This window comes from Symsagittifera roscoffensis, chromosome 9 (genome assembly GCF_963678635.1).
Source record: "Symsagittifera roscoffensis chromosome 9, txSymRosc1.1, whole genome shotgun sequence".
NCBI classification, from domain to species: Eukaryota; Metazoa; Xenacoelomorpha; order Acoela; family Convolutidae; genus Symsagittifera; species Symsagittifera roscoffensis.
The window spans coordinates 41,659,563-41,686,295 of NC_087070.1; the positions used below are offsets into that span (position 1 = coordinate 41,659,563).

Sequence of the window (26,733 nt, forward strand, 5' to 3'; positions counted from 1 at the left end):
TCGATTCAACTTCAAGGCTATACATTATAGCTTTTAATAAATTTTTCGGACAGCGCATTAAATTTTTGAAACAATACTGAACGTCAAATTTGAACTAACATGAAATACTGTTTTGAAGGTTCGCGGTTGCCTTTTTTTTCGGCGTTTTTTGCTCTGAAAAACTACTCGGCAAATCGTTGTTGAATTAAAAACCCCTTTTTTAAATGTGCTCTTGAAATAAGGCACAAACAAATTCTCCTAAAAAGCGCAATCATTTTACTTTGCTCTTTTGACTGTTCAAGTGAAGTTTTGAAAGTTCGATTGCAATTTTAACGCCATTTCACTGTCTCAAAGTCATAATTATTTCAAAAAAATTAAGACACCGTCCAATAAATTAGTTGGAAGCTATACCTCTCCTTTTAATTTTCAAAACAAATGCGTGCACAGATTCTTTTCAGTCAGAAACGAATCAACGAGACTCAGTAGCTTAAATTTTTTTTTAACTGCAACTGATTCTATCTATAAAATAACTTGAAATATTTTAAAGTTTCATAATTTAAACTGAGTAGCTTGCTTAAAAAAGCTTAAAATTTTCACAAGTGATTCTGTCTATAAAATAACTTGAAATATTTCAAAGTTTCATAGCTTGAACTGCTTGCTAAGAAATTAAGGTTTTCACCAACCGATTTGGTTCGTGAAATAATTTAAAATATTGCAAAGTTTCATAGCTTGAAAAGCTTGTCGAGAAAAACTTTGCGAAAAACTAATTTGAACACCTTCAGCACATGAATGACATTAAAAGAAAACTTTTCGCCATCCGATTCGCTTTATGAGCTAACCTGAAATCTTAAAGTTCTCAAGCTTGAATAGCTTGCTTAGAAAAACTTAAATTTCCACGAAGCGATTATGTATATGATATAACTTGAAACTTTTCAAATTTTCATAGTTTAAATAGCTTCTGTAGAAAACTTTGTGGTTCTTACTAACCGACTCGGTATATGAAATTATTACAATTTTCATAGCTTTGGATAGCTTGCTTAGAAAACCTAACTTTCCACAAAGCGATTTGGTCAATGATATAACTTGCAATAATTCTTTGCTTAAAAAACTTGCTTGGAAAAACTGAAAATTTCTACAAATCAATTCGGTCTATGAAATAACTTGATTTATTTTGTAGCCTGAATAGCTTGCTTAAGAACAACTGGCCAATTGGTTTCGTGAAATGTGTTGAAACACTACGTCTAATTGCTTCAATAGCTAGCATAGGAAAAGTTTTTGCCAACCGATGCAATCTATGAAATATCCTAAATTGCTTCATCAACTGAATGGCCTCAATGGAAAAACTTGATTTTTCCTTCAACCGATTCACTCTACTTGATCATTTGAAATATTTCAGAAATACACAGCTTCAAAAACTTGCATAAACATTTTTTTATTTTTTCACCAACCGATTCAGCCTACAAATAACTTCATAAGTTTTTCAGAGTTTCACAGCTTGTATGGCTTGTTGAGAAAAACTTGAACTTTTAATTTAATTTAATAATTTCAACACTTCAATGACATTAAAAGAAAACACTTAAATTGTCCGCCATCCGATTCGCTTTATGAAATAACTTGAAACCTTAAAGTTTCAAAGCTTAATAGCTGGCTTAAATAGCTGGCTTAATAGCTGGCTTAAATTTTTATTTTTAGCAAGTGTTTCTGTCTGTTAGATAACTTGAATTCATTCATAGCTTGGAAAAATTGGAATTTTCCGCAAACTAGGTCGCTCCATGAACGACTTGAATTATTTTTTAAAGTTTCCTTGCTTGAATAACTTGCATATAAAGAAGTCTATTTTTTGCGACATGATTTGGTCTAAAAAAAATAAATTTAATTTTTTGAAGTTCATCGCTGGAATAGCTTGCAGAGAAGAACTTCAAACCTTTCAAAAATACATAGCTTCGAAGGCTTGTTTCGGAAAAAAGTTTCAAATTTTGCGAAACATTTTGCTTGTTTTTTGCTGGAATAACTTGCTCGGGAAAACCAATTTTTCATAAAACGCTTTTGTCTAAGAAGTATCTTGGAATTTTTTGAAGATCATCGCTCAATTAGCTCGCCTAGAATTATATTTTTTGTTAAGTTTTTCAGACATTTGGACAACAAAATTTTTTTTGAAGTTTTCATAGCGTTTTTAGATTACTTGCACTTCTTTCTGATTGATTTAACTGAAGTTCTTGTAATGAGCCATTGAAATTTTATTTCAGTTTTTCATAGCTCTAATCACTTGCTTGCGATTAACTTCAACATTTCTCGAGTTGTCCTGGTCTATGAAATAGCTTGAAAGATGTCAAAGTTTGTTTAAAAAACTTCAACTTTTAGCCATCAGCTTTGCTTCATGAATTAACTTGAATTATTTCAAAGATCAATCGGTTAATTGGCTTCAAAAAATATATTTACTTTTCGCTGTCCGATTTTTCTTCTTGGATTTTTGCGATTTGGTTCAGCTTACAAAAAATCCTGAAATATTTCGAAAAATCAACGCTTGATTGGCTTTAAATTAACAATCGAAGTTTTGCTATACGAGTAGCTTCATGAATTAACTTGAAATGTTGAATTGTATCAACTTTAAATAGCTTGAATAGCCTACTAAAAAAAACCTCAATTTTTTGCAAACTGACTTGTTCTATGAAATAAATTGAAATATTTAAAGTTTCTTTGCTTGAAAAATTTGCACAGGAAAACTTCACGTTTTTGCAAAATAATTCAGTCTAATAATTCCATATTCCATCACTCGAGTGGTTTCAGTACAAAACTGCAGTGTTATGTTATCTGATTTTCTTCCTGAATTAAGTTGATATGTTTCATAGCTCGAATAGCTTATCTAGAAAAAACTTACTTTTTGAGAATTTGTAAGGTCTATAAAAAACTTCAAATCTTTCATTGTTGCTTAGATTAAATAGCTTACTTAGCAAAAATCAATTGTTCACGGACCGCTTTGGTCTCTATTAACCTAAAAAAGTTCAAAGTTTCACAGCTTAAAAAGTTTGCTGAGAATTACTTCGACTTTGAACATACCGAATCGATCTCTGTAAAAACTTGAATTTTTTCAAGTTTTCAGCGCTCAAATAGCTAGCTAAAAAACGTCGTTTTCGCGAGCAGATTCTCACTATGGAACAACTTGAAACAATTCAAAGTTTTATCGCTTGAGTAGCTAGCTAAAAAAAAAACAAGTTTCGCGAACTGATTCCCTCTAGGAAACACTTTGAAATATTTGCAAAATTTCTTGAATGGCTTCAATAGATAAATCTAAAATTTTCTCCACCCGATTTTTTTAAACTTGAAATGTATCAAAGCTTCATAGCAAAAATTCAATTTTTCTTAAGAAAAAATTCACGTTTTGACGCACCGAGTTGGTCTGAATTAACCTTTTGTTGTTTAATGTTTCACATCTTGAAAAATTTGTTTAAGAGCAACTTGATTTCGCTCATACCGATTCACTCTTGAAATGTTATTTCTTGAAATGTTTCAATTTTTCATCGCTTGAATAGCTAGCTAAGAAAAACTTACTTTTGGGTAACCAATTCACTCTAAGAGTTTGGAATGCCTAAAGGTTTCATAGTTGAATAGCTTGTATATACTAACTATGAGGGGAAGCGCGCGCCAAAAATTGCATTTTTTTGTCAAAAAAAAATCCAAAAAGTGCCTGAAAACGCTTTTTTTGAACTGTTTTTTCATAAATTTGTCTGCGGCGGAGAGAATTTGGCAAAAACAGCGTCTTTTTAGAGCTTTAGGAGAGCTCGGAAAATCAATTTGGCCGACCTAAAAAAAGGCCGTCAAAAATTTTGAAGTTTTTTTGAAAATCCTCCCCCCCCTCAAGAAAATCCTAGATCCGCCCCTGGTGAAAACGCCGGTAGCCGATAGCTATGCTAGTAGCACAGAACGTTATCGCCACATTAATCAGTCCAAAACAAACTAATTTTTCTATAAAAGGAGTAATAAACGTAATGAGAACTATTATACAGGTCGTGATTTTTTAATTTTTTTTTGAGAAAAGTCTTAAGATTTGTTCATGCTCATTTTTGACTTTTAGCGGTTCAATTTTTGACTTCTGTTTAAGTTTAGTTCATTTCCTTAATTAAAACGAACGTCACAGAAACAAAATTTCAAAAATGAAATTTAATTACCAGGTTTCGCAGTGAATTAAAAATTTTACCTTTTGATTTAATTTTTCAAATTGGGTTGAATTTATCAAAAAAGCATCAATCATAAAGAGTTCGTGAAATTCAAACAGCTTTAGGAGCGTATATTTTTTCTTCAAAATTCGAAAGCTGAAGTTTATTAAAAAACAAGTCAGTTTTTTTCTGTTCTCTTGCCTTCCTTACTCGTTTTCAACTGTCAGTTGTCTATCGTCTATAATTTTTGTCGCTTCATTGATAGCAGGATAATTTTGAAATTCAGCTAAAAAATAAGAATTTTTTTTAGTATAATCAGTTTTTTTAGACTTTGGTCAACTTTCATATAGCAAACGGTGCTCAATTGCTTTAATCGCTTAAAATTAGGCTAAAAATCATGAGTCAAAGCTGGATCAATTTATTGAAAACATTTTTTGCTAGAATTATTCAGGAATGATCTTAATCAACATTTACCAAACTATTACAAAGTCGCTCAATGCGCTGCTGATACAATGATGTCTTTTTTGGAGATAACGATCAGGATACTGTTCTAAGTCAGCTGGAATACTGTTAAAAAAGGTATAAACAATTTCCAAAAAATCTTTCCTTAGAAATTAAAAAGGAAATTAAAAAATAGACAAGACTGCTCCTTTATCAGAGCAAAGCCCTGAATGTTTTGAATGTCCCTTACTGCATATCGAATAGTTTTAGAGAAAAAATAATGAAAATCTATAAATTTGGAAAATATCAAGTGTGAATTTTGAGTCGTACAAAATTAATACAACCGATTAACTAGCCTCAATTCAGTTTGAGAAGATTTTGTTCCTGTTAATTCGCTATGCATAAATAATTCCCGTGTTGCTCTCATTATTATCAATAAATTCTTCAAAGCGCGCATAATTTAGTCCAGAACATGGTCAATTCGGCAATTTTCAAACCACAGAACTTTACGAAAAAACATCGGAGGTAAAATATCTTTTTAAATTTGAACTCAGGAAGTTGATATATTCAATGAGGTATAAGACAATTTTGTTGAAACGATTAATTTGATCGGCGAAAATTTATTGAATAAAAAACCACATCGAGCATAAATATTCCGTTTTCTTCGAAAGTCGGAACAACAAGACTGCTCGTATATCAGGGAAAAGCCCTGATTATTCCGACTGCACATGAGGCCATTGTAAAGTGATAATAGAATCAAATTGCTGGTCCCAATTCAATTTGGAACGCATTAATTCATTTCTTACGCGTGTTATAAGTACGCATTAAATCGCACTTTATTTATCCCAAATTGACAAAAGTTGCAATTTTCAAACGCCCGTAACTTTACAAAAAATGTTCATATCTTTACAAAATTACAAGAAAAATCTTTTTAAATTTGAGCTTAGGATAACAATATCTCTCAGATTTAAAAAAAATCCGTCAAAAACGCTTAGTTAACAAGTCGAATTTTTGACTGAATAAAAAAACCACACAAGCGTAAATATTACTCACTCTCTTCGAAAGTCAGAACAATAAAAACAAATGAAGACTGGGAGAAAACAATCACATTCGACATGAAAATGAGTAGTTGAAGACAAAGCATTCGTCAATAACTTTGCTGTTGTACTTGGCCAAAGTTTGAATTATCGACAAAAGTATATCGCGTTTCGAAAATGGAACTTGCAAAAAAATTTTACACACCATTGAAAGGGCACCAAGCCTAAAAAAGAACTCAAGGCGTGAGGATGAATTAGGTTTCATGCCTTTTTGCGGTTTGCATTTAAAATTTTCCGCAACTGTATTCAACTAGGTTAGACCTGTTTTCCTCTGCTGTAACCTTAAAATGATTCTTCTAACAACCGGTTGTACATTGTTGCAGATCAGAGGGAAGGGTCTGGACTACGCCCTGATTGGACGAGACTTCGCGAACCAGAAATGGCTGCAGTCGAATGCATTCAGAAGCAGCCACTACCCTTATGCACAGGAGTACTTGGAGATGGCAGACTCGCAAGGAATCATGGTCATCGGGGAGTGTCCAGGAGTGGGCATTCAGTGAGAACAACTGTGCCCTTCTTACTTAATTTTTAAAAATGTGGTTCCTGTGAATTGCAGATGAGCTATCAGTAAACGTTAACTGTCCTGCCGAGGACAATCCATTTGTATTTCCCTTCTCCCCATCGGCTCTTTTCCAGTCCCCCTCTTTGATTTTTTCTGAAATCCAATATTTGAAGGTATTTTTGAAATGACTTTTCATGTTAGAAAACAGCGTTAAAACGTGCTAGCATGAACAGGAGAACAAATTTTTCAAACAAGTCAAACTGGAAAAGAGCCTCCCCATCTTAGTCCCCCCCCCACTCCACCACCATCCCTTGTTCAAGGAGGTCTATACTTTAGTGTGCGCGTTAATTGTTAAGATCCTTTTCCCCAATCGACTGGTTTTTTCATCATATAAACTATTTGACCATATATGACCATACATGAAGCGCTGCATGAATCTTTATCGTCTAACTTGAGACAAGTTTTGTTAGTTATAGAACAAACCCTGTATCTGATAAAGAAGGTTAAGTTTTACCAATCAAAATCGAAGCTTGTCAAAAAGCCGTTTTGTAATCTCGGGGTTTTATGAAAAGTTAGGTCTTAAATAATTTTAAAAACTTTGAATGCATTGTTCAATCTCTAAACTAATGGAAATTGAAGAAGATTATAGAGTCTTAGTTTTTACTTTTTTCTTTTTGGAATACTTCGATTGATGATGCCAGCTAAATTTTATTTTTCAAACCCAATAAACCCTATTTTTGCCTTAAGAGATACGAGATGGCTTTGTTTTGAAAGTTTGGACGTATAAATTAAAATTCAGACGGACAAGAAATTTTGATATGCTGTGACATCAGTTTTGTGGTGTCTCAATTTTTAACCCCACGTTATTTAACCCCCTATGTTTACACCCCTTACTCTTTAACCACGGAGGTGCTATTCTCCCCTTCCTTATAGAGTCAAGGGATGCGGCATCATCGGGTTTGTCCAGAACAACAAATGTTGTAAAGGGCTGGTATTATGGCATACAGTCAAATAGTCTTTGGCGAATTTAGACTAAATATCTGTTATTTTATTTTTTGCATATATTTTTAAATAGAAATTTTATCAATTTTTCTGAGAAAAGACGTCTTCTTGCAGCCTCTCGGAGACGTAAAAAAACTAGTCTTGACAAGCGTTCGAAAAATGCTGTCTCTAAAAGTTTAATCCCGGAACGATTGCTCGTTTGGTGTGATGCTTGGTTTAGACTACGGGTGGCAATTACTTTAGATATTGCGTTGTACGCCGACAAAAAATGTATATTCGCAATTGTAGATGGTTAAAAAATTTAGATAAGTTTTCATCTAAATTGATCGTTATTTGAAAATAGCTTAGATTAGATTAACTTTTCAGACACAACCAGTTCTCATTTCATTAAAGTTTAGCTATTTAATCTTTTTTTGACAAGAATATTTTCAAGATCATGTTCATATTTTGAGAAATTTAACTATTTTGCTTGCAAAATTGAACTATAGCGTTCGGATTAGGTTTCAAGTGTAAACTATCGGTAGAGTAATTTCTCTTCAAATCTAAACCACATTTAGAAGCTTGGTTGTTACTTCGTTTCCTTTTGCATTTTTTTTTGCAAATAAAACTTGATTTTTGCAGGCGCTATGGCTACTTATCTCTTTGAAACCAGTTTTAACATGGTTCCAACAATTGGTACTAAAAAGGGGTTACTTGGTATCCAGGTTTGAGAAATGTTAGACCAGATTGCTAAATTGAAATCAAGTTATTGCCTCAAAAAATGTTTTTTTTTGAAAGCGGTTAAAGTTGTGTAGCTGCAGTTTTTTGATTTTTTTCTCTTATTTTTCTTGTTCCGAATTTTGAAAAAAATGCGAAGTTTTTATGCTTGGGTTGTTTTTTTATTTCAGTCAATTTTCGACTTCCTAACTAAACTTTTTGACGGATTTTTTTTACAGCATCTGCAAGATATTGTTGCTTGAGCTCGATATCAAAAAGATGTTTAAGCTGTGATTGTTTCATTACGAGGCCAAACTGTGCACTGGATAGGAGCACAATTTTGTGTCTGCATGTTCCTGGATTCCAGAGACAAGTCTTTAAACATGTGAAAATTTTGTCGGAACGATCAAAGGAAATTAAAGAACAAAAGAAGAACAAAGGGAGCGTCCTTTTTGCGGAATCCGCTTACAATGCACAAACTGCACAGTTGGGCCTCGTAATGTTTTTGTATCGTTATGTGGGTTGCTAACTTGGTCATTTTGGGATAATTAAAGCGCGATATAATGAGTTTTCATAACACGCGTAAGCGTTACAATCTGAAAAAGGCCAGAAATTTACTGTATTAACACAGTACGAGACGCTAAACACGCTCACTGTAGTTTATATAAGGTGTGGAGGAACAAAATGAAGAAAAATGAAAAAAAAAACTTTTTTTAAAGGCTTCGTCAATAAGTGACCCTCAAAATTTCATTTGGCGTTAAAGTGCAGTCTGAACATTTGGGGAATTGAACGAGCTTACTTTAACAAAACTAACGGAAAATGTATCGAAAGTTTGTGTCACCAAGTGCTATAATTTACAATTTTTCTGTTCGTTTCTAACGAAGTTTTATTTTGATTCTCTTACTTTCTTTTTTCATTTCTACTGATATTTTACGATGAACAAAAGATGAAAAAATTAATACTTCAGGCCTTGATTAAAGAATCTCGTCCTCGTGTTTGTTGTGATCTTTTAGTGCATTCTTCAAAAAAAAAAATTTAAATTCTGCAAAAGTTTTAGCATGGCTGAAAAAGTTAAATAAAAAACATAACTCTTTTGAAGGAAGCTTTTACTAAAAGTGGAGGTTTCCCTTAAAATTTCAAAAAGAAGTTTTGTCGTTTGCAGGTCACAGAACATGTTGCCGGAGACGTTGTCTACCCACGAGAGGAGTATTCGGGAGATGATCTCGAGGGACAAGAACCACCCCTCAATCATCATCTGGTCCCTGGCCAATGAGCCCAGTTCAAACGCAGAAGCTGCAGAACAGTATTTCGGGTAGGTTATGCATATAGTATCGGCTCTTTTTCCTTTCCAGTGATCAAACAATGTGATCTACATATTTACCTGTGAAAATTGCAAGTTGGGGTAAAAGGAAAAAGCCATAATATTTTCCGATATGAATTTTTTGCGCCAAAATAAATAGGTGCGGCTTTATTGTTCCGGCTATCCCAAAAATGGAAATTAATTTTGGATTCGGCATGTTTTTTTCTGGACAATTTTGGTTAACCCAAAGAAAGCTTGTAGGAGGTCAAATGTATCATATCACAGCCTTTTTGATCTGATTAGAATTCTAAAAAATATTCAGAGAAATTCTCTCAGAGTCAAGAAAAAGTTTTTATTATTATTATGATTATTATTATAATTTTTTTTATTATTATTATTATTATAATGATTATTATTATTATTACAACTGGTCTGAATATTTTCGGTTTTCACACAAAATTCAATTAAATTAGATTTGGATGAAATTGGCTGATATCCAAATTCAATTCGGTTACAATTTCAACGTTATTTTTGGTATTATTACTTCGATTTTTATTAATCTTTTTCACCTAATTCTGTCATTTTTACTAAAATAAAGTTGGCATTAAATTCAATGAAACGTTTTTAGAAAAAAAATTGAAACTTTTTGTGAACGATTTTTTAATATAAAATCTTTCGTTACTTTTGATTTTTTTGCTTTAATTTTCATGGTCATAACGCTCTCTGCTTCTTGCAGTGCAACCCGCTATCCTTGTTACTGATTGAAAGCCTTGTTCAATGTAAAATATTGACTTACTTCAAAAAAAAACTAGAATTAAAATGGTGACGTTTGAAAGTTATCAATCGTTATCAAATGGGAACATAGATTTTTCACAGCTTGTCTAACAGAATCACCAAAGCAAAAATTAAATGTCGGCCGATCTTGCTTCTGCCTATTTTTGTCGGTTTTTTTTTTGTAGAACACAGTCTTTTCATTCGATTTAAGCAGGTTTCTTTTCACCTGAACTTCTTTCATGTAATTAAGCAAGTAACTGCTGAGTTTTTTTGCAATTTGTTTGTATTTACGAGCTTACGACTATTTTACAGAAGTTTTTCTTGTACTGTTTAACGCATCTTAGAACTGGTGCATATTAATCTTAACAAATTGATCAGTTTAAAAACCGCAAGTGATCAAATTACAAGTCGCAAGTGAAGTATTTTATATTTTGAATTTAGAGTACCGATATCTTTCAAATTGTATGAAAACTGTCCGACAAAAATTGTGAAATTGAGTTTTTTCTCAATATCTTTGAAAGATGGAACCATCATCAATGGAATCGCTCCGACTACTTTTGAAGAAAGCAACGGAAAATTTGTAATCGGATGGTTTTTTTTTCTCCAGACCAACTTCGACTTTTTATCTAGCCATGTTTAGCGGAACTTTCGTATACGATCTGAAAGGTATTGATTTTTTGAACTTAAATTCAAAAAGATTTTTGTAAATTTATGTGGTTTTATAGATTGCGTATTTGGGACAGTTAACGCGCGGTACATTTCTTGCTGTTCACGCGCAAGTGGTGATTTAAATTGACTAAGAACGTGTTCTAAAATGAATTGAGGCATTTGATTTGGTCTTTTTGAAAGTTTTCTATATGCAAAATAGAACAACATGTACTGAAAAAAAACGTGAGATAATTTTTGTTCAAAAAAAGGAATTTTTCAATTTTTTTGTTTTTTTAAGCTTTCATTACGTATTAGGATAGTCGGAACATTTAGGGACATTCTAGACTAGAGCATTTTTGTCTTTTTTTGTATTGATTTTTGCAAAAAAAAAAAGTTTGTGGATCTAAATGCAACATGAACCTCACTATCTTTTAGGAGTCGGTACGCGTAGTGAAGACTCATATATAAGTCGTGATGGTTTTCTGTTTTCTTTTCGGGAGAATTTTTGAAATTTAATCATGTTCAAATTCCATTTTTTGCTGTCTGACCTTTGATTTCATTTTAAGCTCAGCTTAATTAATTTGTTAAAAGGTAGGCAAACTCCACTATCGAACAGCAAAAATATAAGGTCTCAAGAAACGAAATATCAGAGTTGGAATTTGATTATCAGATTTCTCAGCGAAATCCAAGTTTTACTTTTTGATCCAGTTTTCTCAAACTGAATTAAATTTTTCAAAAAAAGTCTCAATCATAATTTTTTTTTGAAATTTGAAGGAGCTTTATGAGCATATATTTTATTGTTTGAAATTCGTAAATTGAAGTTCTTCAAAACTTAAGTCAGTTATTTTTCTGTTTCCTTGCGTTCATTGACTCTTTTCCAACTGTCTCTGTTGGCTAATTTTTCCAATAAAGAAGGCTGTTTTACCCAAAAGAATCAACTGCGAAAAAATATAGTCATTTTTTGCTTCATTAGCTTTCACAAATTTAGACAAAATACGTAACTAACAAGTTAATCCGCATTGATGACGTTAAAAAATCACTAATATAATTATTTATTTATCTAGAATATTTTTATCGGCACTCTCCTTTTTTCAGCTCTAGAAAAAAACAAGACTGCTCATATAAGGGCGAAGCCCTAAATGGTACGACTGCCTTTTAAGGTCTATGGAGCAGCAATAATATGGAAAAATTGATTCAATAACAGAAAATGAACTGTTTTTTTTCTGCAAAATTTTTTGTGAAGATCATCCCCCACACGCCATATAAAGTACAAATATAAAGTTCAAAGTGATAGATTTTGCTCCTAGCAACAAACCAATTGTCGCAAATAAGCTTCCTTCAACCAATTTGGAACGGTTTCGAAGATGGATTAAATCTCCGCTTACGCGTTAATAGCAAGAAATATATCGCGCGTTAATTGTACCAAATTGGCCAAAATGACATTCTTTAAAGCCCGCTAACTTTATGAAAAATGATCGTAGGTGAAAGATTTTTAAATTTAAGCTCAGAACAACAAAACTTTTCGAATGATATCAAAAAATTAGGTCAAAAAAAGCTAGTTAATAAGTCGAAACTGTCTATCAAAAATCACGAGCACAAATATTTCGTTACTTTCGTTACGAAAGTCGGAACTACAAGTAAATTCAGTCCAGTTCGCCTCGAGACTCTCAACATATTTTCCGAAGTGATAATGTAGTCCAAACCAAGACCGAAGCAAATCACGACGGAAAAAAAAGACAAAAGGAAAACATCATTTTCCCCAGTTCTTGGTCGGATCTAAAAACGTATGCAAATCGGGCACCCTTAATTAAGGACTTCATGAACATCCGGTGAACAGAATGTCAAGGGCATTGTTACGTCGCTTTCTTTGAAAGTCGGAAAAAATTGTCTGTTTGCCACTTAGTAAAGGTTTAAATATTCTTTGATCGAGTTCGAAGGATCTCTTTAACTATATCCTCCTTTTGCTAAAGAGAGAGGGGAGATTCGTTGCTAGGTATAAAACTATCATATGCTTAATCGTTGATTTATTTCTTCATATTCTTCATACTTGTTACTAAGTACCCGAGGGGGGATAAAGTTAAAGAGATCCAAAATATGTACTATTTGATTAATCCATCAATAATAAAGTCTGGCCTGTCTAATTCTTGTCTGAATTAGATTAAGTCGAATTCGGATCAGCTTTGATTTGTTTTTCCTCCAGGTCTGTTGAAATCAAATTATCATTTCCACTGCAAAGTCTATATGGAGACATATGCATGCGCAAAAAAGACGTGGGTTAGATCAGTACCGGTTTTTGAAATTCCACTATTTTACAGAGCTCAGATCTGAAGATTATCTGTTACTTTACTACGAGAATTTTGATCGCAATTCATACCGCTGTAGATAAAGTTTTCAGTTTTTCAGTGTTGAGAAAAAACAGTTTGAAATTTTGGTTTTTAGACTAAATAAGACTGTGAATGTTCCGACTTCCCATTAATTGGTCTCGATTAGATAAACCACCCCAGACATATTTATTACTCTCTTTCTTCGAAAGTCGGAACAATAAAGTTACTAATAACAAATTTGTTTCGTTAACGAGTTTGTTTCAGACGAGTTTGTTTCGTTAACGAGTTTGTTTCAGACAGCTGTTTAACACCAGTCGAACCTTGGACGACACTCGGCCCTACACTTTTGTGAGTGACCAGTCGTTCGACACAGATCTGGCGGTGAGAATTTGGAACCATTTTTTTATGTATTCAACATGCCATCTATTCTTTTTTTTCATCGGACCATGATTATGAGTTTACATTTTTTACTTTCTCTTTTTTGGAAAACAAATGATAGAATGAATTCAAATTTTTAAAGGAATAGCGAGAGCAACCAAAAAATGATTTTTTTAATTTCAATTTTTAACTTAAATTCTCTATATTTTATTTGAATTTCTAAATTACCTAGCAGAAAAATGATGATTTATTTTGGTGTTTCCGCCTCATAAGAGAAAGAAGGAGAGGAGAGTTAAGAACCAAAACATAATAAAAAAGCCTTTGATGTTTTTTTTCAATAAGAGATATTCCTTTCAGGGGAGCGGGGGGGGGGGGCGGAAGGGCGCTCGACCCGGGTCTATAAATCTATAATTTGCAGTGGACTACAAATCTATGATTTGCAGTGGATCTATATTTTGCAGTGGACTAATTGTTGTCCATCTCGCTTTTTGAAACATTTAGTTTTAATTAGTGTCACTAATTGATCGTACGATTTTTTGCTCAAATGCTCTGTTAATTTGGGTTCAAATCCGAATTGCACGGCAGCTAAGCCGCTTTGTGTCGTTGGTATGTTTAGCTGCAGTTCAGTGACCTGGTGAATGTGAACAGATACATCGGCTGGTACAATGACCTCACAGTCGGAGAGTGGATGAGCGAAGAGGTTTACCACTACGTGAAGAACTACCATTTGCAGTTCAACAAACCAGTCATCATGCAGGAGTACGGAGCCGGCACCATCCCCGGATTCCACAAGGTAACCCACCCTCATTTTCTGTACTGGTGTGCAACACTGGCAAGACAGCTAACTGGCCTTTTTGGTGTTCTTCCAATCTGCATTTTTTTGAAAAGCAGTTAATTAAATTCCCTTCTTGAAAGTTACTCCCTTCTTGAAAGTTACTTTAATGTTTAATTATTCAATTGGTTTCGTCTCTTTGCAAACATTATGTTGATTTTAAGACGTCCTTTAAGACGCCATACTTTTTTAAAATTTACTCAGCTTTTCGTTTAAATTTCGTTTAAATGAGTTCAAAACTTAGTGATGTCAAACATATTCCTCTCAACAAAAACTCAACAAAAACTGTTCTAAACATATATATACTGCACTCCGCCCATGGTAAAATCACTATAACGTCCCATGCAACACAATACTTTTCATTAAAATATTAAACTTAATACAATAATAGAAAATTGTGAAACAAATCGGATTAAATGTTATCACATTAAAGGGCTTTCGAAAAAATGTATGATACTTTTTGAGAGACCGAGTAAGCTTGATTCTTTTATTTCGAATGGTAAATTCGAAGATGAGTTTTATATTTTAAAAAATCATAATAATTTTCCGTTGTGAGCAAACGCGCCCATCTACTAATTCATCAAACGAATTCATTTCTACTGAAACAAGTTCAAATCTTAGCACTAAAGAGTCTACTGGTCATAATGTTGTTAGTTGTGAAAGGGTTAAATATTTGGCTCCAGTTTTTTGTCTAACAGCTTCATTTTAATTATTGACACAGGGATTTTTCCGAATTCTCGTAAAATTGCAAAAGAAATACTATTACATAAAAATAGTGATAAACAAGACCCTAACAATTATGGGCCAATAAGTGTGCTCACAATGGTTTTCCAAGTTTTTGAAAAGCTGCTTTTAAATCGATTTTCAAAATTTGTAATAAAAAAAATGCTGACGAGCAGTTTGGATTCAGAAAACAGATCATGCATTCAGGCTTTGATGAAGGCAACGGAGTTAATGCGAAAAACTATAGACACCAAAAATTCTGGACTTGCATGCTACTTTTTTCTTAAAAATTTTTTTGACTATATTGATCGCAAAAATCAGAGCGATATGGTTTTAGAAGTAAAGCTGAAGAAATTTTGAAATCGTATTTTTTGAGAGGGCACAAAACTTGTCAGGTATGGAAAAGAACCTCAATGTAAAATCGTTAGATTTGGTGTGCCGCAGAGTTCAATACTAGGTCTTTTTCTTTTCTCGCTAATTGTCAATGATTTATCGAAAACTTACACAAACAGCAAAACGACACAACGTTTATGAAAATTTATTGAAACGACTTTTGAATTGTTCCTTTGTCAAATTTTCAAAGAAATGCTTGACCAGCTTAGCGATTCATCTGAATTAAAACTATTGAATTTTGACATTTTTTGCTCACGAAGAGCTTCTTGTTCTTGTTCACAACGGCTTTTAAACCTTCCCAATACTAGAACAAACGCCATGAAAAAAGCTTGGTTTTCCAGCTAACAAAAATGATCAAATTTGCACAATTTAATTTCATAGAACTCGGCGATGAAAAGAAAATCAGTTTTTTTTTATAGAAACTACAGTGAAATTTTCATAAAAAAACTTTCTAGGTAATGGGCATTCTGATTTGTTTTCTCTAAATTGGTTGACGAACATTAAAGTACTCATTTTACCAACAAGCATGATTTGCTTTTTATGGGCTCTTATAAAAAAGCGGTAGTGCTCGTTTAGTGTCAAAGTGGTTAATGCAGCTTATTGTTGTGGGTATGCAACTATGTTTGACAATTTGTACTTATAATCACTCAATAAATTTACCTCTTCCAAAAATCATGGCTGCAAATGACCGTCAATTTTGTATAATTGTTAAGTGAAAATAGGAAGTATATAACACCTCGGATTTTAATTTTGTCAAAACATTTTTTTTCAAATCTGCTAGGCCAAATCTATAGACAGTCACAGCTAGACCTAAAATGATTATCCGAAAATGGCTCCAAAATATCAACATGCACATTGTTTTTGCATGCACATTTCGACCAATCAGAAATCGAGTAGAATAAATTTGGTACAAATGGGACCGTGTTTTCATTTTGGAACAAATAACCTTAGAGAACAAATAGCCAAAGAAATTTTTAGAGGCTATATAGTTTCAGTTCGAACATTTTAAATGCAAAGAACCTTTATAGAATCACTTGTTGAAGAGTCAATTTCGAAATGTTTAAATGCAAAATTGGTGCTTCGGATTGTTTTTAAGTTCTTAACGAAGCCGAGTATAAAGGGAAAAATGCTATTGCTACTTGATCGGTCAACTTTCAGAGAAATTTCGATATCAACTTTATCTTGTTGATATAGAAAAGGAGTTCAGATCAACAAAAGCTTTGATTGTACCAAAAAAATAACGGTCATTTACGTACTGCTAGAAACCGCAAATTTTCTGCAGAAGCAGTGGTAGTTTTTAGTTATTCGGATACAAACTGTGAGTTCACTGCTTCCAAGACTTAAACTTTTCAAACAATAGAAGAAAAACTCAGTAATATGACCACTACTGATATCTTTTTGCTGAAAAAACTCTTGATAAACTTTTACTCCGTCTTTCTGAAAAACCAGGCTCTTCAAAAGGCCAAAAAATTTTCGAAGGGCCATGAAAATCAGGAACCCATGGAGACTGGGCTGTTTTTACTCCTCTGACATCTGTAGTCGCCGAAATTTTTTCCTAACTTGAAGTCTTTCTTCGGAAAACGGCCTCATATCTTGGAACCTACAATGAAGAAGTTTCTATACTTTTGTTAAAACTTTGATATAAACATTTTATTTTGTAAAAAAAACAAGTGTGTAAAACTCTTGCTTTTGCAATCAAATATTGTTCTTTTTCTTCGTATGAGGAATTGGTGTTTGAAATAAATTATTCTACTTTTAAGAAGTGTTCAACTGACTCGATCTATTTCTTTTTTTTGTGGTATATTTTTTCATTTTCGATGCTTTGGGTGGAGACAAATTTGTTTGTAATTGACCAATTGTGAGAGCTAGTGTGTATTGTATGTTCGAATATCATGCTAAAACTCTAGTTAAATACGTAAAAAAACGTAGACATGGAAATGAATATGAGGAGCTTTAGTGATTACTTTCTTCAAACCTCTGTTGTGGCTCTAGCTGCCTGCTTCCCCCTTCAACGAGGAGTACCAGGTGAATGTGTTGAACTGGACTGGACTGGCATTCGACCGGATGAGGGAGGAGTTCCTGGTCGGAGAGTTCATCTGGAATTACGCCGACTTCATGACCGAGCCTGGTAGGATCACGCTGCTCATACTCTTAAACTTAGTCAGATGCTGAATAAAGTATCCGACATTAAAGAAAACAGCGAGACATATAATAGTGTATAAATACTAATTAAGCAAACATTAAGTTTAGACAACCTTTATCTAAAAATTTCAATGTACCAAGTTCATCTATAAGTTTATGTAAATAAATGTTTTAAAATTTAAAATACTCAGTCAACAATTAATGATGGCTTCAGAATATTTCAAATTTAATAATTTTTCTTTTCTTAGCTGTAATTTACAAATTTTGAATTGATAAACAATTTAGATTTAAGTCTAAGCGCGTGAGAGCAGCGGGCCAAAAATGTCGTTGTTGGAATATTTTCTGCAGAAAACGTTAAAACGTTGACAAAAAAAGGGGCTGCAAAGTGTTAGGAGAGCTCCGACTGTAAGCAGAGTTATTCCACCTTTTGCAAGGGGGGGGGGGAGTTTCGTTAATAGGTATAAAAATCTGATATGCTTCACCGTTGATTTGTTTTTTTAAATGGGGATATTCGTTCCAAGGTACCCGAGGGGGGGGGGGGGGGTATAGTTAAAGAGATCTCATGATTGTATCCTGTTTAACAACTAAATGGAATCCTTCTTTTCAAAGGAATTGAGTTTATTTATGTTTACACTGAGTTGTGTTTGTGTTTACAGATGTGACACGAGTGGATGGCAACAAGAAGGGCATCTTCACTCGGCAGAGACAGCCGAAGGAGGGCGCCTTCTTCCTCAGGGAGAGATACACTGGCATTGTGGACAAAATGAACAGACAACGGGAGAAGCAGAACAATAACAAACAAGAGTGCCGCAGAAGAAACAAAAGAAAAAACTAGAACGAGCAAAATCGACTTATTCTGAGTTCGAGAAATGAAGATGTCGCATTCGAATAACAGTTGTATTTAATGTGTTAGCCCTTGTTTTATTTTGTAAAGCTATAATTTGGAAATGTCTAAGCAATTAACAGAGCTTGAATCAGCAAAAAGCAAAACACGCTGAGAGCCAAATCTTTGTCTCACTTGGTTATTTTTTTCGACCACACCTCCCCCTAAAGGGCGTTGGGAAGAACTAAGGAGTATGGTGGGCTTTTTTCTGAAAAAAAACTCGTATGACATCAAGTGTGAAGTCATATAAAAGCCTTTTCGGCCGTAATTTGGTCAATAAAATCAAAAAAGGGTCTCCAGGGGCGTATCTAAGATTTTCACGAGGGAGGGGGGGGGTTGATTTTCAAGAAAAGCTTTTTTCGAAAATTTTGTCGACCGTTTTTAGGATGACTAAATTGATTTTCCAAGCACTTCGAAAGCAGTAAAAAAACTTGATGTGGCCAATGTTTTTGCGCCGCAGGCAAAATTTTGAAAAATCAGGCCAAAAAATGCGTTTTTAGGACCTTTTTGGAAAATGTTGACTGAAAAATTCCGTTGTTTTCGGCGCGCGCATGCCTCTCAAAACTCAAAGTTTGCCAAAATTTTAGTCGCCTATAGAAAAACTCTAGAGAAAAACCATAAGAAAGGAAGAGGGAGACCGCCACCCCATCCCCTACCCAAATCCGCTGGTGGTTGTTTCAGGAGGAAAAGTTTTTTTTTAATTCTCGGTTTTGAGACCACATTAGACAAATTAGTTTAAAATTAGTTTTATTCTAATAATGCCTTATTCTTACCTGCTATTACCTCTTCTGATATTACGAGGCCAAATTGTGCACTGGATAGGCGCACAATTTTCTGTCTGTATGTTCCTGGATTCCACAGACAAGTCTTTAAACATGTTAAAATTTTGTCGGAACGATCAAAGGAAAGTAACGAACAAAAGAAGAACAAAGGGAGCATCCTTGTTGCGGAATCCGCTTACAATGCACAGTTTGGCCTCGTAATGGTTCAATTTTTCTCAGTCGTCTTTTAAAAGAACAGCAGGCATTTTTTTTCTAAAGTTAAACAATCATCGGTATTTTTTCAAAAATATAGGAAAAATACCGATGATTTTTAAATTTCTCTTGAATTTTTTTTTTGAAAATAAAAAATCAATGAAGTAAGAAAAGATTTTCAGAAAGATATTTCAGAAACGCTGTTTTCAATCGCTATAAGACTCGAACTTTAAAACTTAAAAATAGTGAGTGGGCCGTTTGGGGACTATTTCAAATTTTCAAATTTTTCTTTTTCAGAACTATTTGAGACCAGTAAAGGGATTTCAGAGACTATTCAGAATGATTAGTGGCCTGGCTTTGATATACCAGCAGTCTTCTTTTTTGCTAATTCAAAAGTTGATGAAGTCTTAATCGAGTGCATTTTTTAATTGTGGGCTGCTTTGATTCTGTAACAAAAGTTACTATTTTGAATCAAACTTGAAAAAGTTATAAAGTGAGCCAGTTGAGCGCAATCCTCAGACACGTATTAAAGAAAAGAAAAAACAATGAAACATGTTGAACAAGTCTTATGGCAATTTCTTTTTTTGAAACTTGTTTTCTGAAGATTGCGCGCAACTGGTTCCCCTTGTAATTTTTTAAGTTTGATGTAAAAAAAATAGCTTTTGTACAGAATCGAAGCCGCCCTGAATTAAAAGACGCACACGACTAAACGCGTATTAATTAATTTTTGAATTAATAAAAAAAGACTGCTGGTATATCAGAGCCAGGCATTGATCATTCCGACTAGTCTCCAAAAACCCTTAAACTGGTCTCAATTCGCTCTGATAAAGAAAACTTCAATAGTTTGAAATTTTTGAGTTTCTCGTTTTTGTCTCCCAGCAGCCCACTTAATATTTTCAAGTATTAAAAATTGAGTCGTATAGCGATTGAATACAGTGTTTCTGAAAAATCGTTTTCAAAAATTTCCTTTTACTTCTTGATGTTTTAGTTTTTCAAAAGGCAGCCAAAGTTTGCCAAATTTTGTTGGTAAGTTTCACTAAATTGGATTAAAACAAATTTCACTAGTTTAAATTTTGCGTCATAACAAAAATCTATTGCAGTTTGCGCTCAAGCAAGGTTATATAAAGCTAAAATTTAATGTTTTGTCTTGAAATAATCTAATATTTTTTTTGCGTAAGAAAAAATCCTTTGCCTTAAAAAGCTGGACCGAAAGATTACAGCTGGTGAAAACTCAATCTACTAGTAACTTCTTGCAAAATTGTTCAACGACAAAAAATTTCGATTAAAAAAAAATTTCAAATTTGCAAAAAAATGAATAATCAATCAAAGCAAATGAATGCGTCAAACTTCAAAACAAACTAAATGTTTTAAAAAACGAATAGATTTTCAATGACTCAAAAGCGGTCTTACCAAAACGGGCCAGGTTTGCTAAGCTAATGTAGTTTTTGCGAAACTTAAGTGTTGTTTGCTAAAACTAAAAAAGATTTGTATTTTTGTTTGCAAACAATCGCTCTTCTGTTTGATAGAAAAGAGTTTTTTTATCTGTGTGGGATTGTCTGACAAAAACAAATGCAAGAAAGGTCGGCAGTCGCCTACCTCCATCCATCCCAACAACCCCTCATAGGAGCATTTTTGTGCTAAGGCAATATAATTATAGGTTTTTTAATGGATTGGTCCACCAGTTTTTGATTTAATGGTAAATCATTTTTACTGAACTACTACCATTCAAAAGTATATATATATATATTTTTTTCAATAGCCTCTATGAAACCTCAATTTTAACCAAGCGAAGTTTTTTCACAACCGAAGTTACATTACGAACTAAAAAAGAAAATCATAAAAGTCAAAAGATAGGTATTTTTCTTGGTTGTCCACATAATTTAGAAATTTTAATTATGAAAATAATTGTCAAATAATTCCAGACAAGTAATTGCCTGTCATATGATTCTTAAGTATGAGAAAATGATCCCGATAGTTTTTGGAACTTATCTAAAATTACGGAAAAGTGAATACTTTTTGAACCCCAAATTTTTGTTAACCCAAAACTTTTGCATGACTAAAAAAAGTGAGTCTAACCACTCAAGATTTTTCGTGAGATGAATTGAACACATTACTTTTGAAACGCCCATGCTGAAAAAGTACTGTCGCTGGTTGGCGAAAAAGTTTCAGTTAGTTTTTAGATGAGCAAAAATAATTATGTCATTATTAGATCAAGTGCGGAAAGAAAGACACAAAATGATTTTTAAAAGAAATAGAACAACAAAGTTTAAACTTCTGTGCCCATGAAAAGAATTTATTGATTTTTTCTGCTTTCTGTGAATAAATCTTTTTTATGTTGAATGAAACTCATTCTTCCATTATTGTCATTACGTAATTGAGTTATGCGTTTCCGTTAAGTAGTCTGGTCTCTGCGTTTTTGTTTGAAAGATAAATGATTTCACAGAATACTACCGCTCAAAATTAAATTTCAATTATAACGGCCCTTTGTCCATTCAAAACTGAAACCATCGAAATTGAAAAGTGGGTGTTTTCAAGTGTGTTTCTGAATGAAGAGACGTGATGAAAGCTTTCAAAATCAAAGATCAAAAATTAAATTTAGGTCTTATTTTAACTTAAAAAACTTAGCAGTGGCACTATTTGAGTTCAATTCAAGTTGATGGCTTCAACAGGTTCGCAACAGTTGTGATTGAAGCAAGCTAATGATGCAAAAAAAAACTCGAATATACCAAGTTAATTGCATAGCTCGCAATGGTTTACTAAAAAAAGATCAGCTTTTTGAAGCAATCACCCCGCCAAGAAAACTAAAACTTTTCAAGGTTATTTGATGGCTGAAAATCTTTTGCAAAACTGAATTTTTTTTTTCTGAAGCCAGCTACTCAACCATGGAAATTTCCCATTTCAACTGGATCTGTTTGCCTAAACTGACCTGCGTGTTTTGAAAAATTACCCAAGAAAGATGTTTGCTGGCCTGAAGGGATTTGGAAAATTTTGGTAGGCGGAAAAATTCAAAGATTTTGTAAAGCGAGTTATTAAGATATCAAAAAACTATCAAGAAACTGAACTTTGAACAATCGTTTCCAGTTGTTTTTATAAAGGATGAATTATTTCGCAACACGTGAAGGCAATTTGTTCCACTGGATTAAACAACTGGATATTTTCGTTATCCTTCGAAGCCTTCGTTATTGAAAAACAGTCGAGTATTTAAATTTGAAAACAAGTTCATTATAAATTGATAGCTAGAAATTTCAAGCCATAAACTCAAATTTTTTAGCAAAAGAATTTTTACACATGGATTTTTTGATGGCCTGAATCAATTCGGTGTAGATGGTGTTTCAAAAAAGTTTGTGAAGCGATATGTGAATATACTAGCCAAACCACTAATCCACATTTTCCACATGATTCTAGCAACAATTGAAGTACCGATACTGTGGAAACGAGCAAAAATCTGCCGATCCCGAAAACCAAGTTTCCAACATCAGAGAAGGATTACAGACCGATAACCATAATATCGGCTATTCCTGCTATCTTTGAATCAATGGTCGCAACAGAACTGCAGAAACTGCTTGCGGACAAGAACCAACATGCGTATACGGCAAAACGCAACACAGAAACTGCACTTATCCAAATAACTGATCTGGTAACGAAGCATATTGATGACACGGTGGACCCAATCATTCTTTTACTTGATATATCGGCCGCAATTGATTCTATAGCGCACAGAAAACTAATAGAATTACTTTTGAGTTTGGGTGATACTAGTGTTATTGGAATTGCTGTTCAGCTGTTAGTAGATCCTGAGTTTGTGATTCTTAATTGCGAACAGGTATATGCAATGACAACTGGAGTACCTCAAGGAAGTGCTCTAGGGCCCATTTTGTTTGCTATGTATATTCAAAATATCTCGTGCACGAAAGCCCTGCTAGTGAAGTTTGCAGATTGTCTTTACGATAGAGGCGGAAAACCAAAAATGTCTTGATGTCGCAGCAAAGAAGATGATTCGACAGATTGAAGAAAAATGCTTGGTCATTAACACTGGAAAAACAAAATTAATGAATTTCAGCATGAGGAAAAATCGAAGAACCATAGTCTGATAACCAATGGTGTTAACATTCAAGAAGTTGATGAAGTAAAATTGCATGGATGCCAAATACCAAAATACTCAATTGGGATAAGCATATTCACAAGATGAGATCAAAGTTGAACTCATGCCTGTACCACATGTAGGTCCTTAAGCAAAGCGTATATATAGGAGAGCTGCAGAATTTGAGCTATCAATCTTTTATACTGCCGATTCTGACATACTGTTCAAGTCTTTTCTATTACTCTTTGACACCATCTCAAAAACAAACTCTCAATTCCCAACAGAAGAAAGCTATCCAGTTGCTACCTCCAAGTCTGCGAGCCATACATTCTTTAGACTCTCTCATGCAACAGAATGCTGGAAAACTTGGGAGAGGATAGAGACATCAGGGATGCTGCTGGAAGAGTATCAACGACCATCACGACTCCACTAGAAAACGAGAATGGTGTTTGCGAGGACAGAAATGTGCAAAAAGCAATTTATTCCATCACATTCGAAGATTCTAAATCCAGAAAATTAGAAACTGATTGTAAACAACTAATTATTCCATGCATTCTATGCCCCCTCTATCTATTGTCAATCCATTTTAATTGCAATCATTATCTCAATATTGTAAGCATGAATAATTCAGTTTCAAAGTTTCAAAGTATTCGCGAAAGAGGGCTTATTGCGAGCCATTCTAGATAAATAAATTAAAACATGTTGAATTATTTTGATAAACAAATTGTTTTGATAAAACTCATTTTCATTAAAGCGTCTGACACGAATCTCTTCCATTATGTTTGATCATTACTGAACATGTTAAGGAAAAAAGATCCGGATTAACTAAACAACTTTCAGAAGCAAGTTTAACGTAGCAGGAGTAATGTAGTTGTATCTTCTAAACAATGCGATTTTTTATTGAAGAACTTTTAAAAATAGTAATTTTTGTTTGGTTTATGATCACCAAAACTGAGCATTTAAGTTAAGTTCAGTAGGACCTGGGGTCCCCTTTATCGCATATCCCCCCTGCGCCCATTAACAAAAGAAACTCAGCTCGATTTTAAAACATTAGGTGGGTTTTAATCATCTCGTTGTTGTAATAGTAAAAAAAACTGCCATAATGAAGACCTTAAATTAAAATTTATCATGTTTGCTTGCACTAACCTGCATTACCTTGCATTGCATGGCTCTCCCTTGCTCTGCCGATCATTTTTTGCGCTGCGCGGCCCTGCACTACTCTTTTTCCTGTTTGCCTTTTCTTCAGCTGCCCCGCGCTGCCTTTCCTTGGGCTGTCCTGCTCTACTTTGCCTCGTTTTGCGCTGCCATGCTTTGCGCTGCCATACTCCTTGCCTTACTCATCCTTTTGCTGCCTTGTGTTGCTGTCTTCTGCCTTTCCTTGCCTTGAACTACGCTTGCTTGCCTTGCGGTACCCCGCCTTGCTTTGTGCTGCCCTGTCAAGCTCCTCCTTGCCTTGCGCTTCCCCGCGCCTCCTTGCCTTGCCTTCCTTTCTGCTGACCTCCATGCATACCCCTTCATGCCCTGCCCCACCTTACACTTCTCCCTACGCCGCCTTACCTTGCGTTGCCCTGCCGAGCTTTTTGCTATGTGCTACCTTGCATGGCACTGTGCTGCGCTGCTCTACCTTGAAATGCTCAATCTTGCACTGCTTCGTTTTGCACTGCCATACTTTTTGTCTTGCCTCTCTTTTTGCGGCCCTGCGCTGCGTTTTCTTGCGCTGTTCTGCCTTTCCTTGCCTTGCACCACCCTTGCTTAACATGTGCTAACCCGCCTTTTTTTGCACTGCCCTGCCATGTTTCTTGCCTTGCGCTGCCCGCCCCTCGTTACAATGCCTTCCTCTGAACTTCCTGCATATCCCTCCTTGCCCTGCCTTACCTTCCACTGCCTTGCCTCTCTTTGCCTCACGCTGCCTTGCCCCTCTTGCTTTTTTGTTCCTACTTTCGAAGAAAGTAAGGAATATATATGCTTGGGGTGTTTTTTGCCAACTTCTGAAAAAAATTTCTCTCGGGGTATCGATCCATGGAACTTCGTGGTTACCCTGATTTTAAGAGAACTATTTGGTCTGACTAATTTTTTTCACGACTCTTATTATTCAGCTCAAAACTCATTGTTTGTCAATGTTTCAGTAACCAAAAAATGTTCGAGAACTGTTTATGGACATTCAGAAAATTCAATGTTTTGCTCTGATATGAGCAGTCTTGTTAGTTAATCCCATAATTTTGATTGATCACAACTTTTTGTCAAGAGGTTTTTTAAAATCATGATATGCTGGATAACAGAAACTGAAAACTAACTATAAACTTTTTGAGCCACTCAAGTGGAAAACATACTGTCCATAGGAAAAACGGGAGTGAAAAACAATCAGTTTTTTTATTGTATTACTTGACGAGCAATCAGAATTACGTGTTGTTTACATCTTTTGTCGAATTAAAAATTTATAGATCGGATTTTTTCACCAAAAGAAAAATTAAGGTTCAAACTCCAGGGCCCGTAAAAAGGATAAATTGATTCTATTTTTTGTTTCAGTTTTTACTTTCACAAAAAATTCGTCATAATGTAAAAAAATTCGTCGGTCTTCAATTACTCAGTTTACCTAATTGAATTATGCCTTTTCGGATTACTTGTCTGGTCCGCCCCTTTCGTGTGCTATTACATCTTTTTTTTACCGGCATACTACCGCCTAAAAAGGGTTTAAATTCAATAGTTTTTATACAACAGCCTTCTTTCGCGCACTTTTGATCAAAACCTTCAAAAACGGAAGCTTTTCTTTCCTAAAGAAATTATTTTGAGACAGTAAGTGCAATTATAAATAGTAAGAGTACTCTTTAAAAAGTGGTTATTTTCGATGTGTCGTTTTTTTTTTTCATTGAAAAAGACGTATTGACGTATTTCAGAATGAAAGAGTGCCAATTTAAATTTGAATTAGCAATTTGCGTCCCGATTTCAATTTGATGTTTTCAATTCACTTTTTTCTCGATTGATTCTAGATTCACTTAAAAAATTGCACTGATGCCATGGGTCAATTGTGGGCAAGTTATCATGTAGGTTTTTTCAGCTTCTGCTATGACAGCAACAAAAAAGACAAAAGACTGAACCGCCTTGCGATTGACATGGCATGTCTTTCTAAATCTTATGCATCTTCTCAGTGCAGAAAATACCAAGGGTGCGTTTCCAGGTGATTGTGAATGAAAAATGAAGAAAACTAAGGAACACGCAGAAAGTAAGGAAAAAGGTAAAAAAAGGAAAAAAAAAGTAAGGAAACGGCTGAATGTGCTGTGCTGTGTATTAGTGCGTGTGTGATGTATTGAGAATTATACCGGTATTGAATAGATTTCAATCTTCCGCTAGCACCTTTAACCGTTACCAAATAATAAATAGCAAGCTACTCTTTCCACCATACAATACTTACC

At 34.1% G+C, this 26,733-nt stretch overlaps 1 protein-coding gene across 1 annotated transcript in view; it reads left to right on the forward strand.

Moving 5' to 3' along the window:
• The window catches only part of LOC134854044 (beta-glucuronidase-like), a 34,604-nt gene extending 16,223 nt beyond the window's left edge, over positions 1-18,381 (forward strand). Inside the window, exons 8-13 of the mRNA XM_063870113.1 lie at positions 5,995-6,167; positions 9,034-9,183; positions 13,214-13,298; positions 13,912-14,088; positions 17,236-17,371; positions 18,042-18,381. Of these exons, the coding sequence (XP_063726183.1) occupies positions 5,995-6,167; positions 9,034-9,183; positions 13,214-13,298; positions 13,912-14,088; positions 17,236-17,371; positions 18,042-18,220 (900 nt within the window). The 3' untranslated portion in view covers positions 18,221-18,381. The remainder of the gene's footprint in view (positions 1-5,994; positions 6,168-9,033; positions 9,184-13,213; positions 13,299-13,911; positions 14,089-17,235; positions 17,372-18,041) is intronic.
• The last annotated feature ends 8,352 nt before the right edge of the window (positions 18,382-26,733 follow it).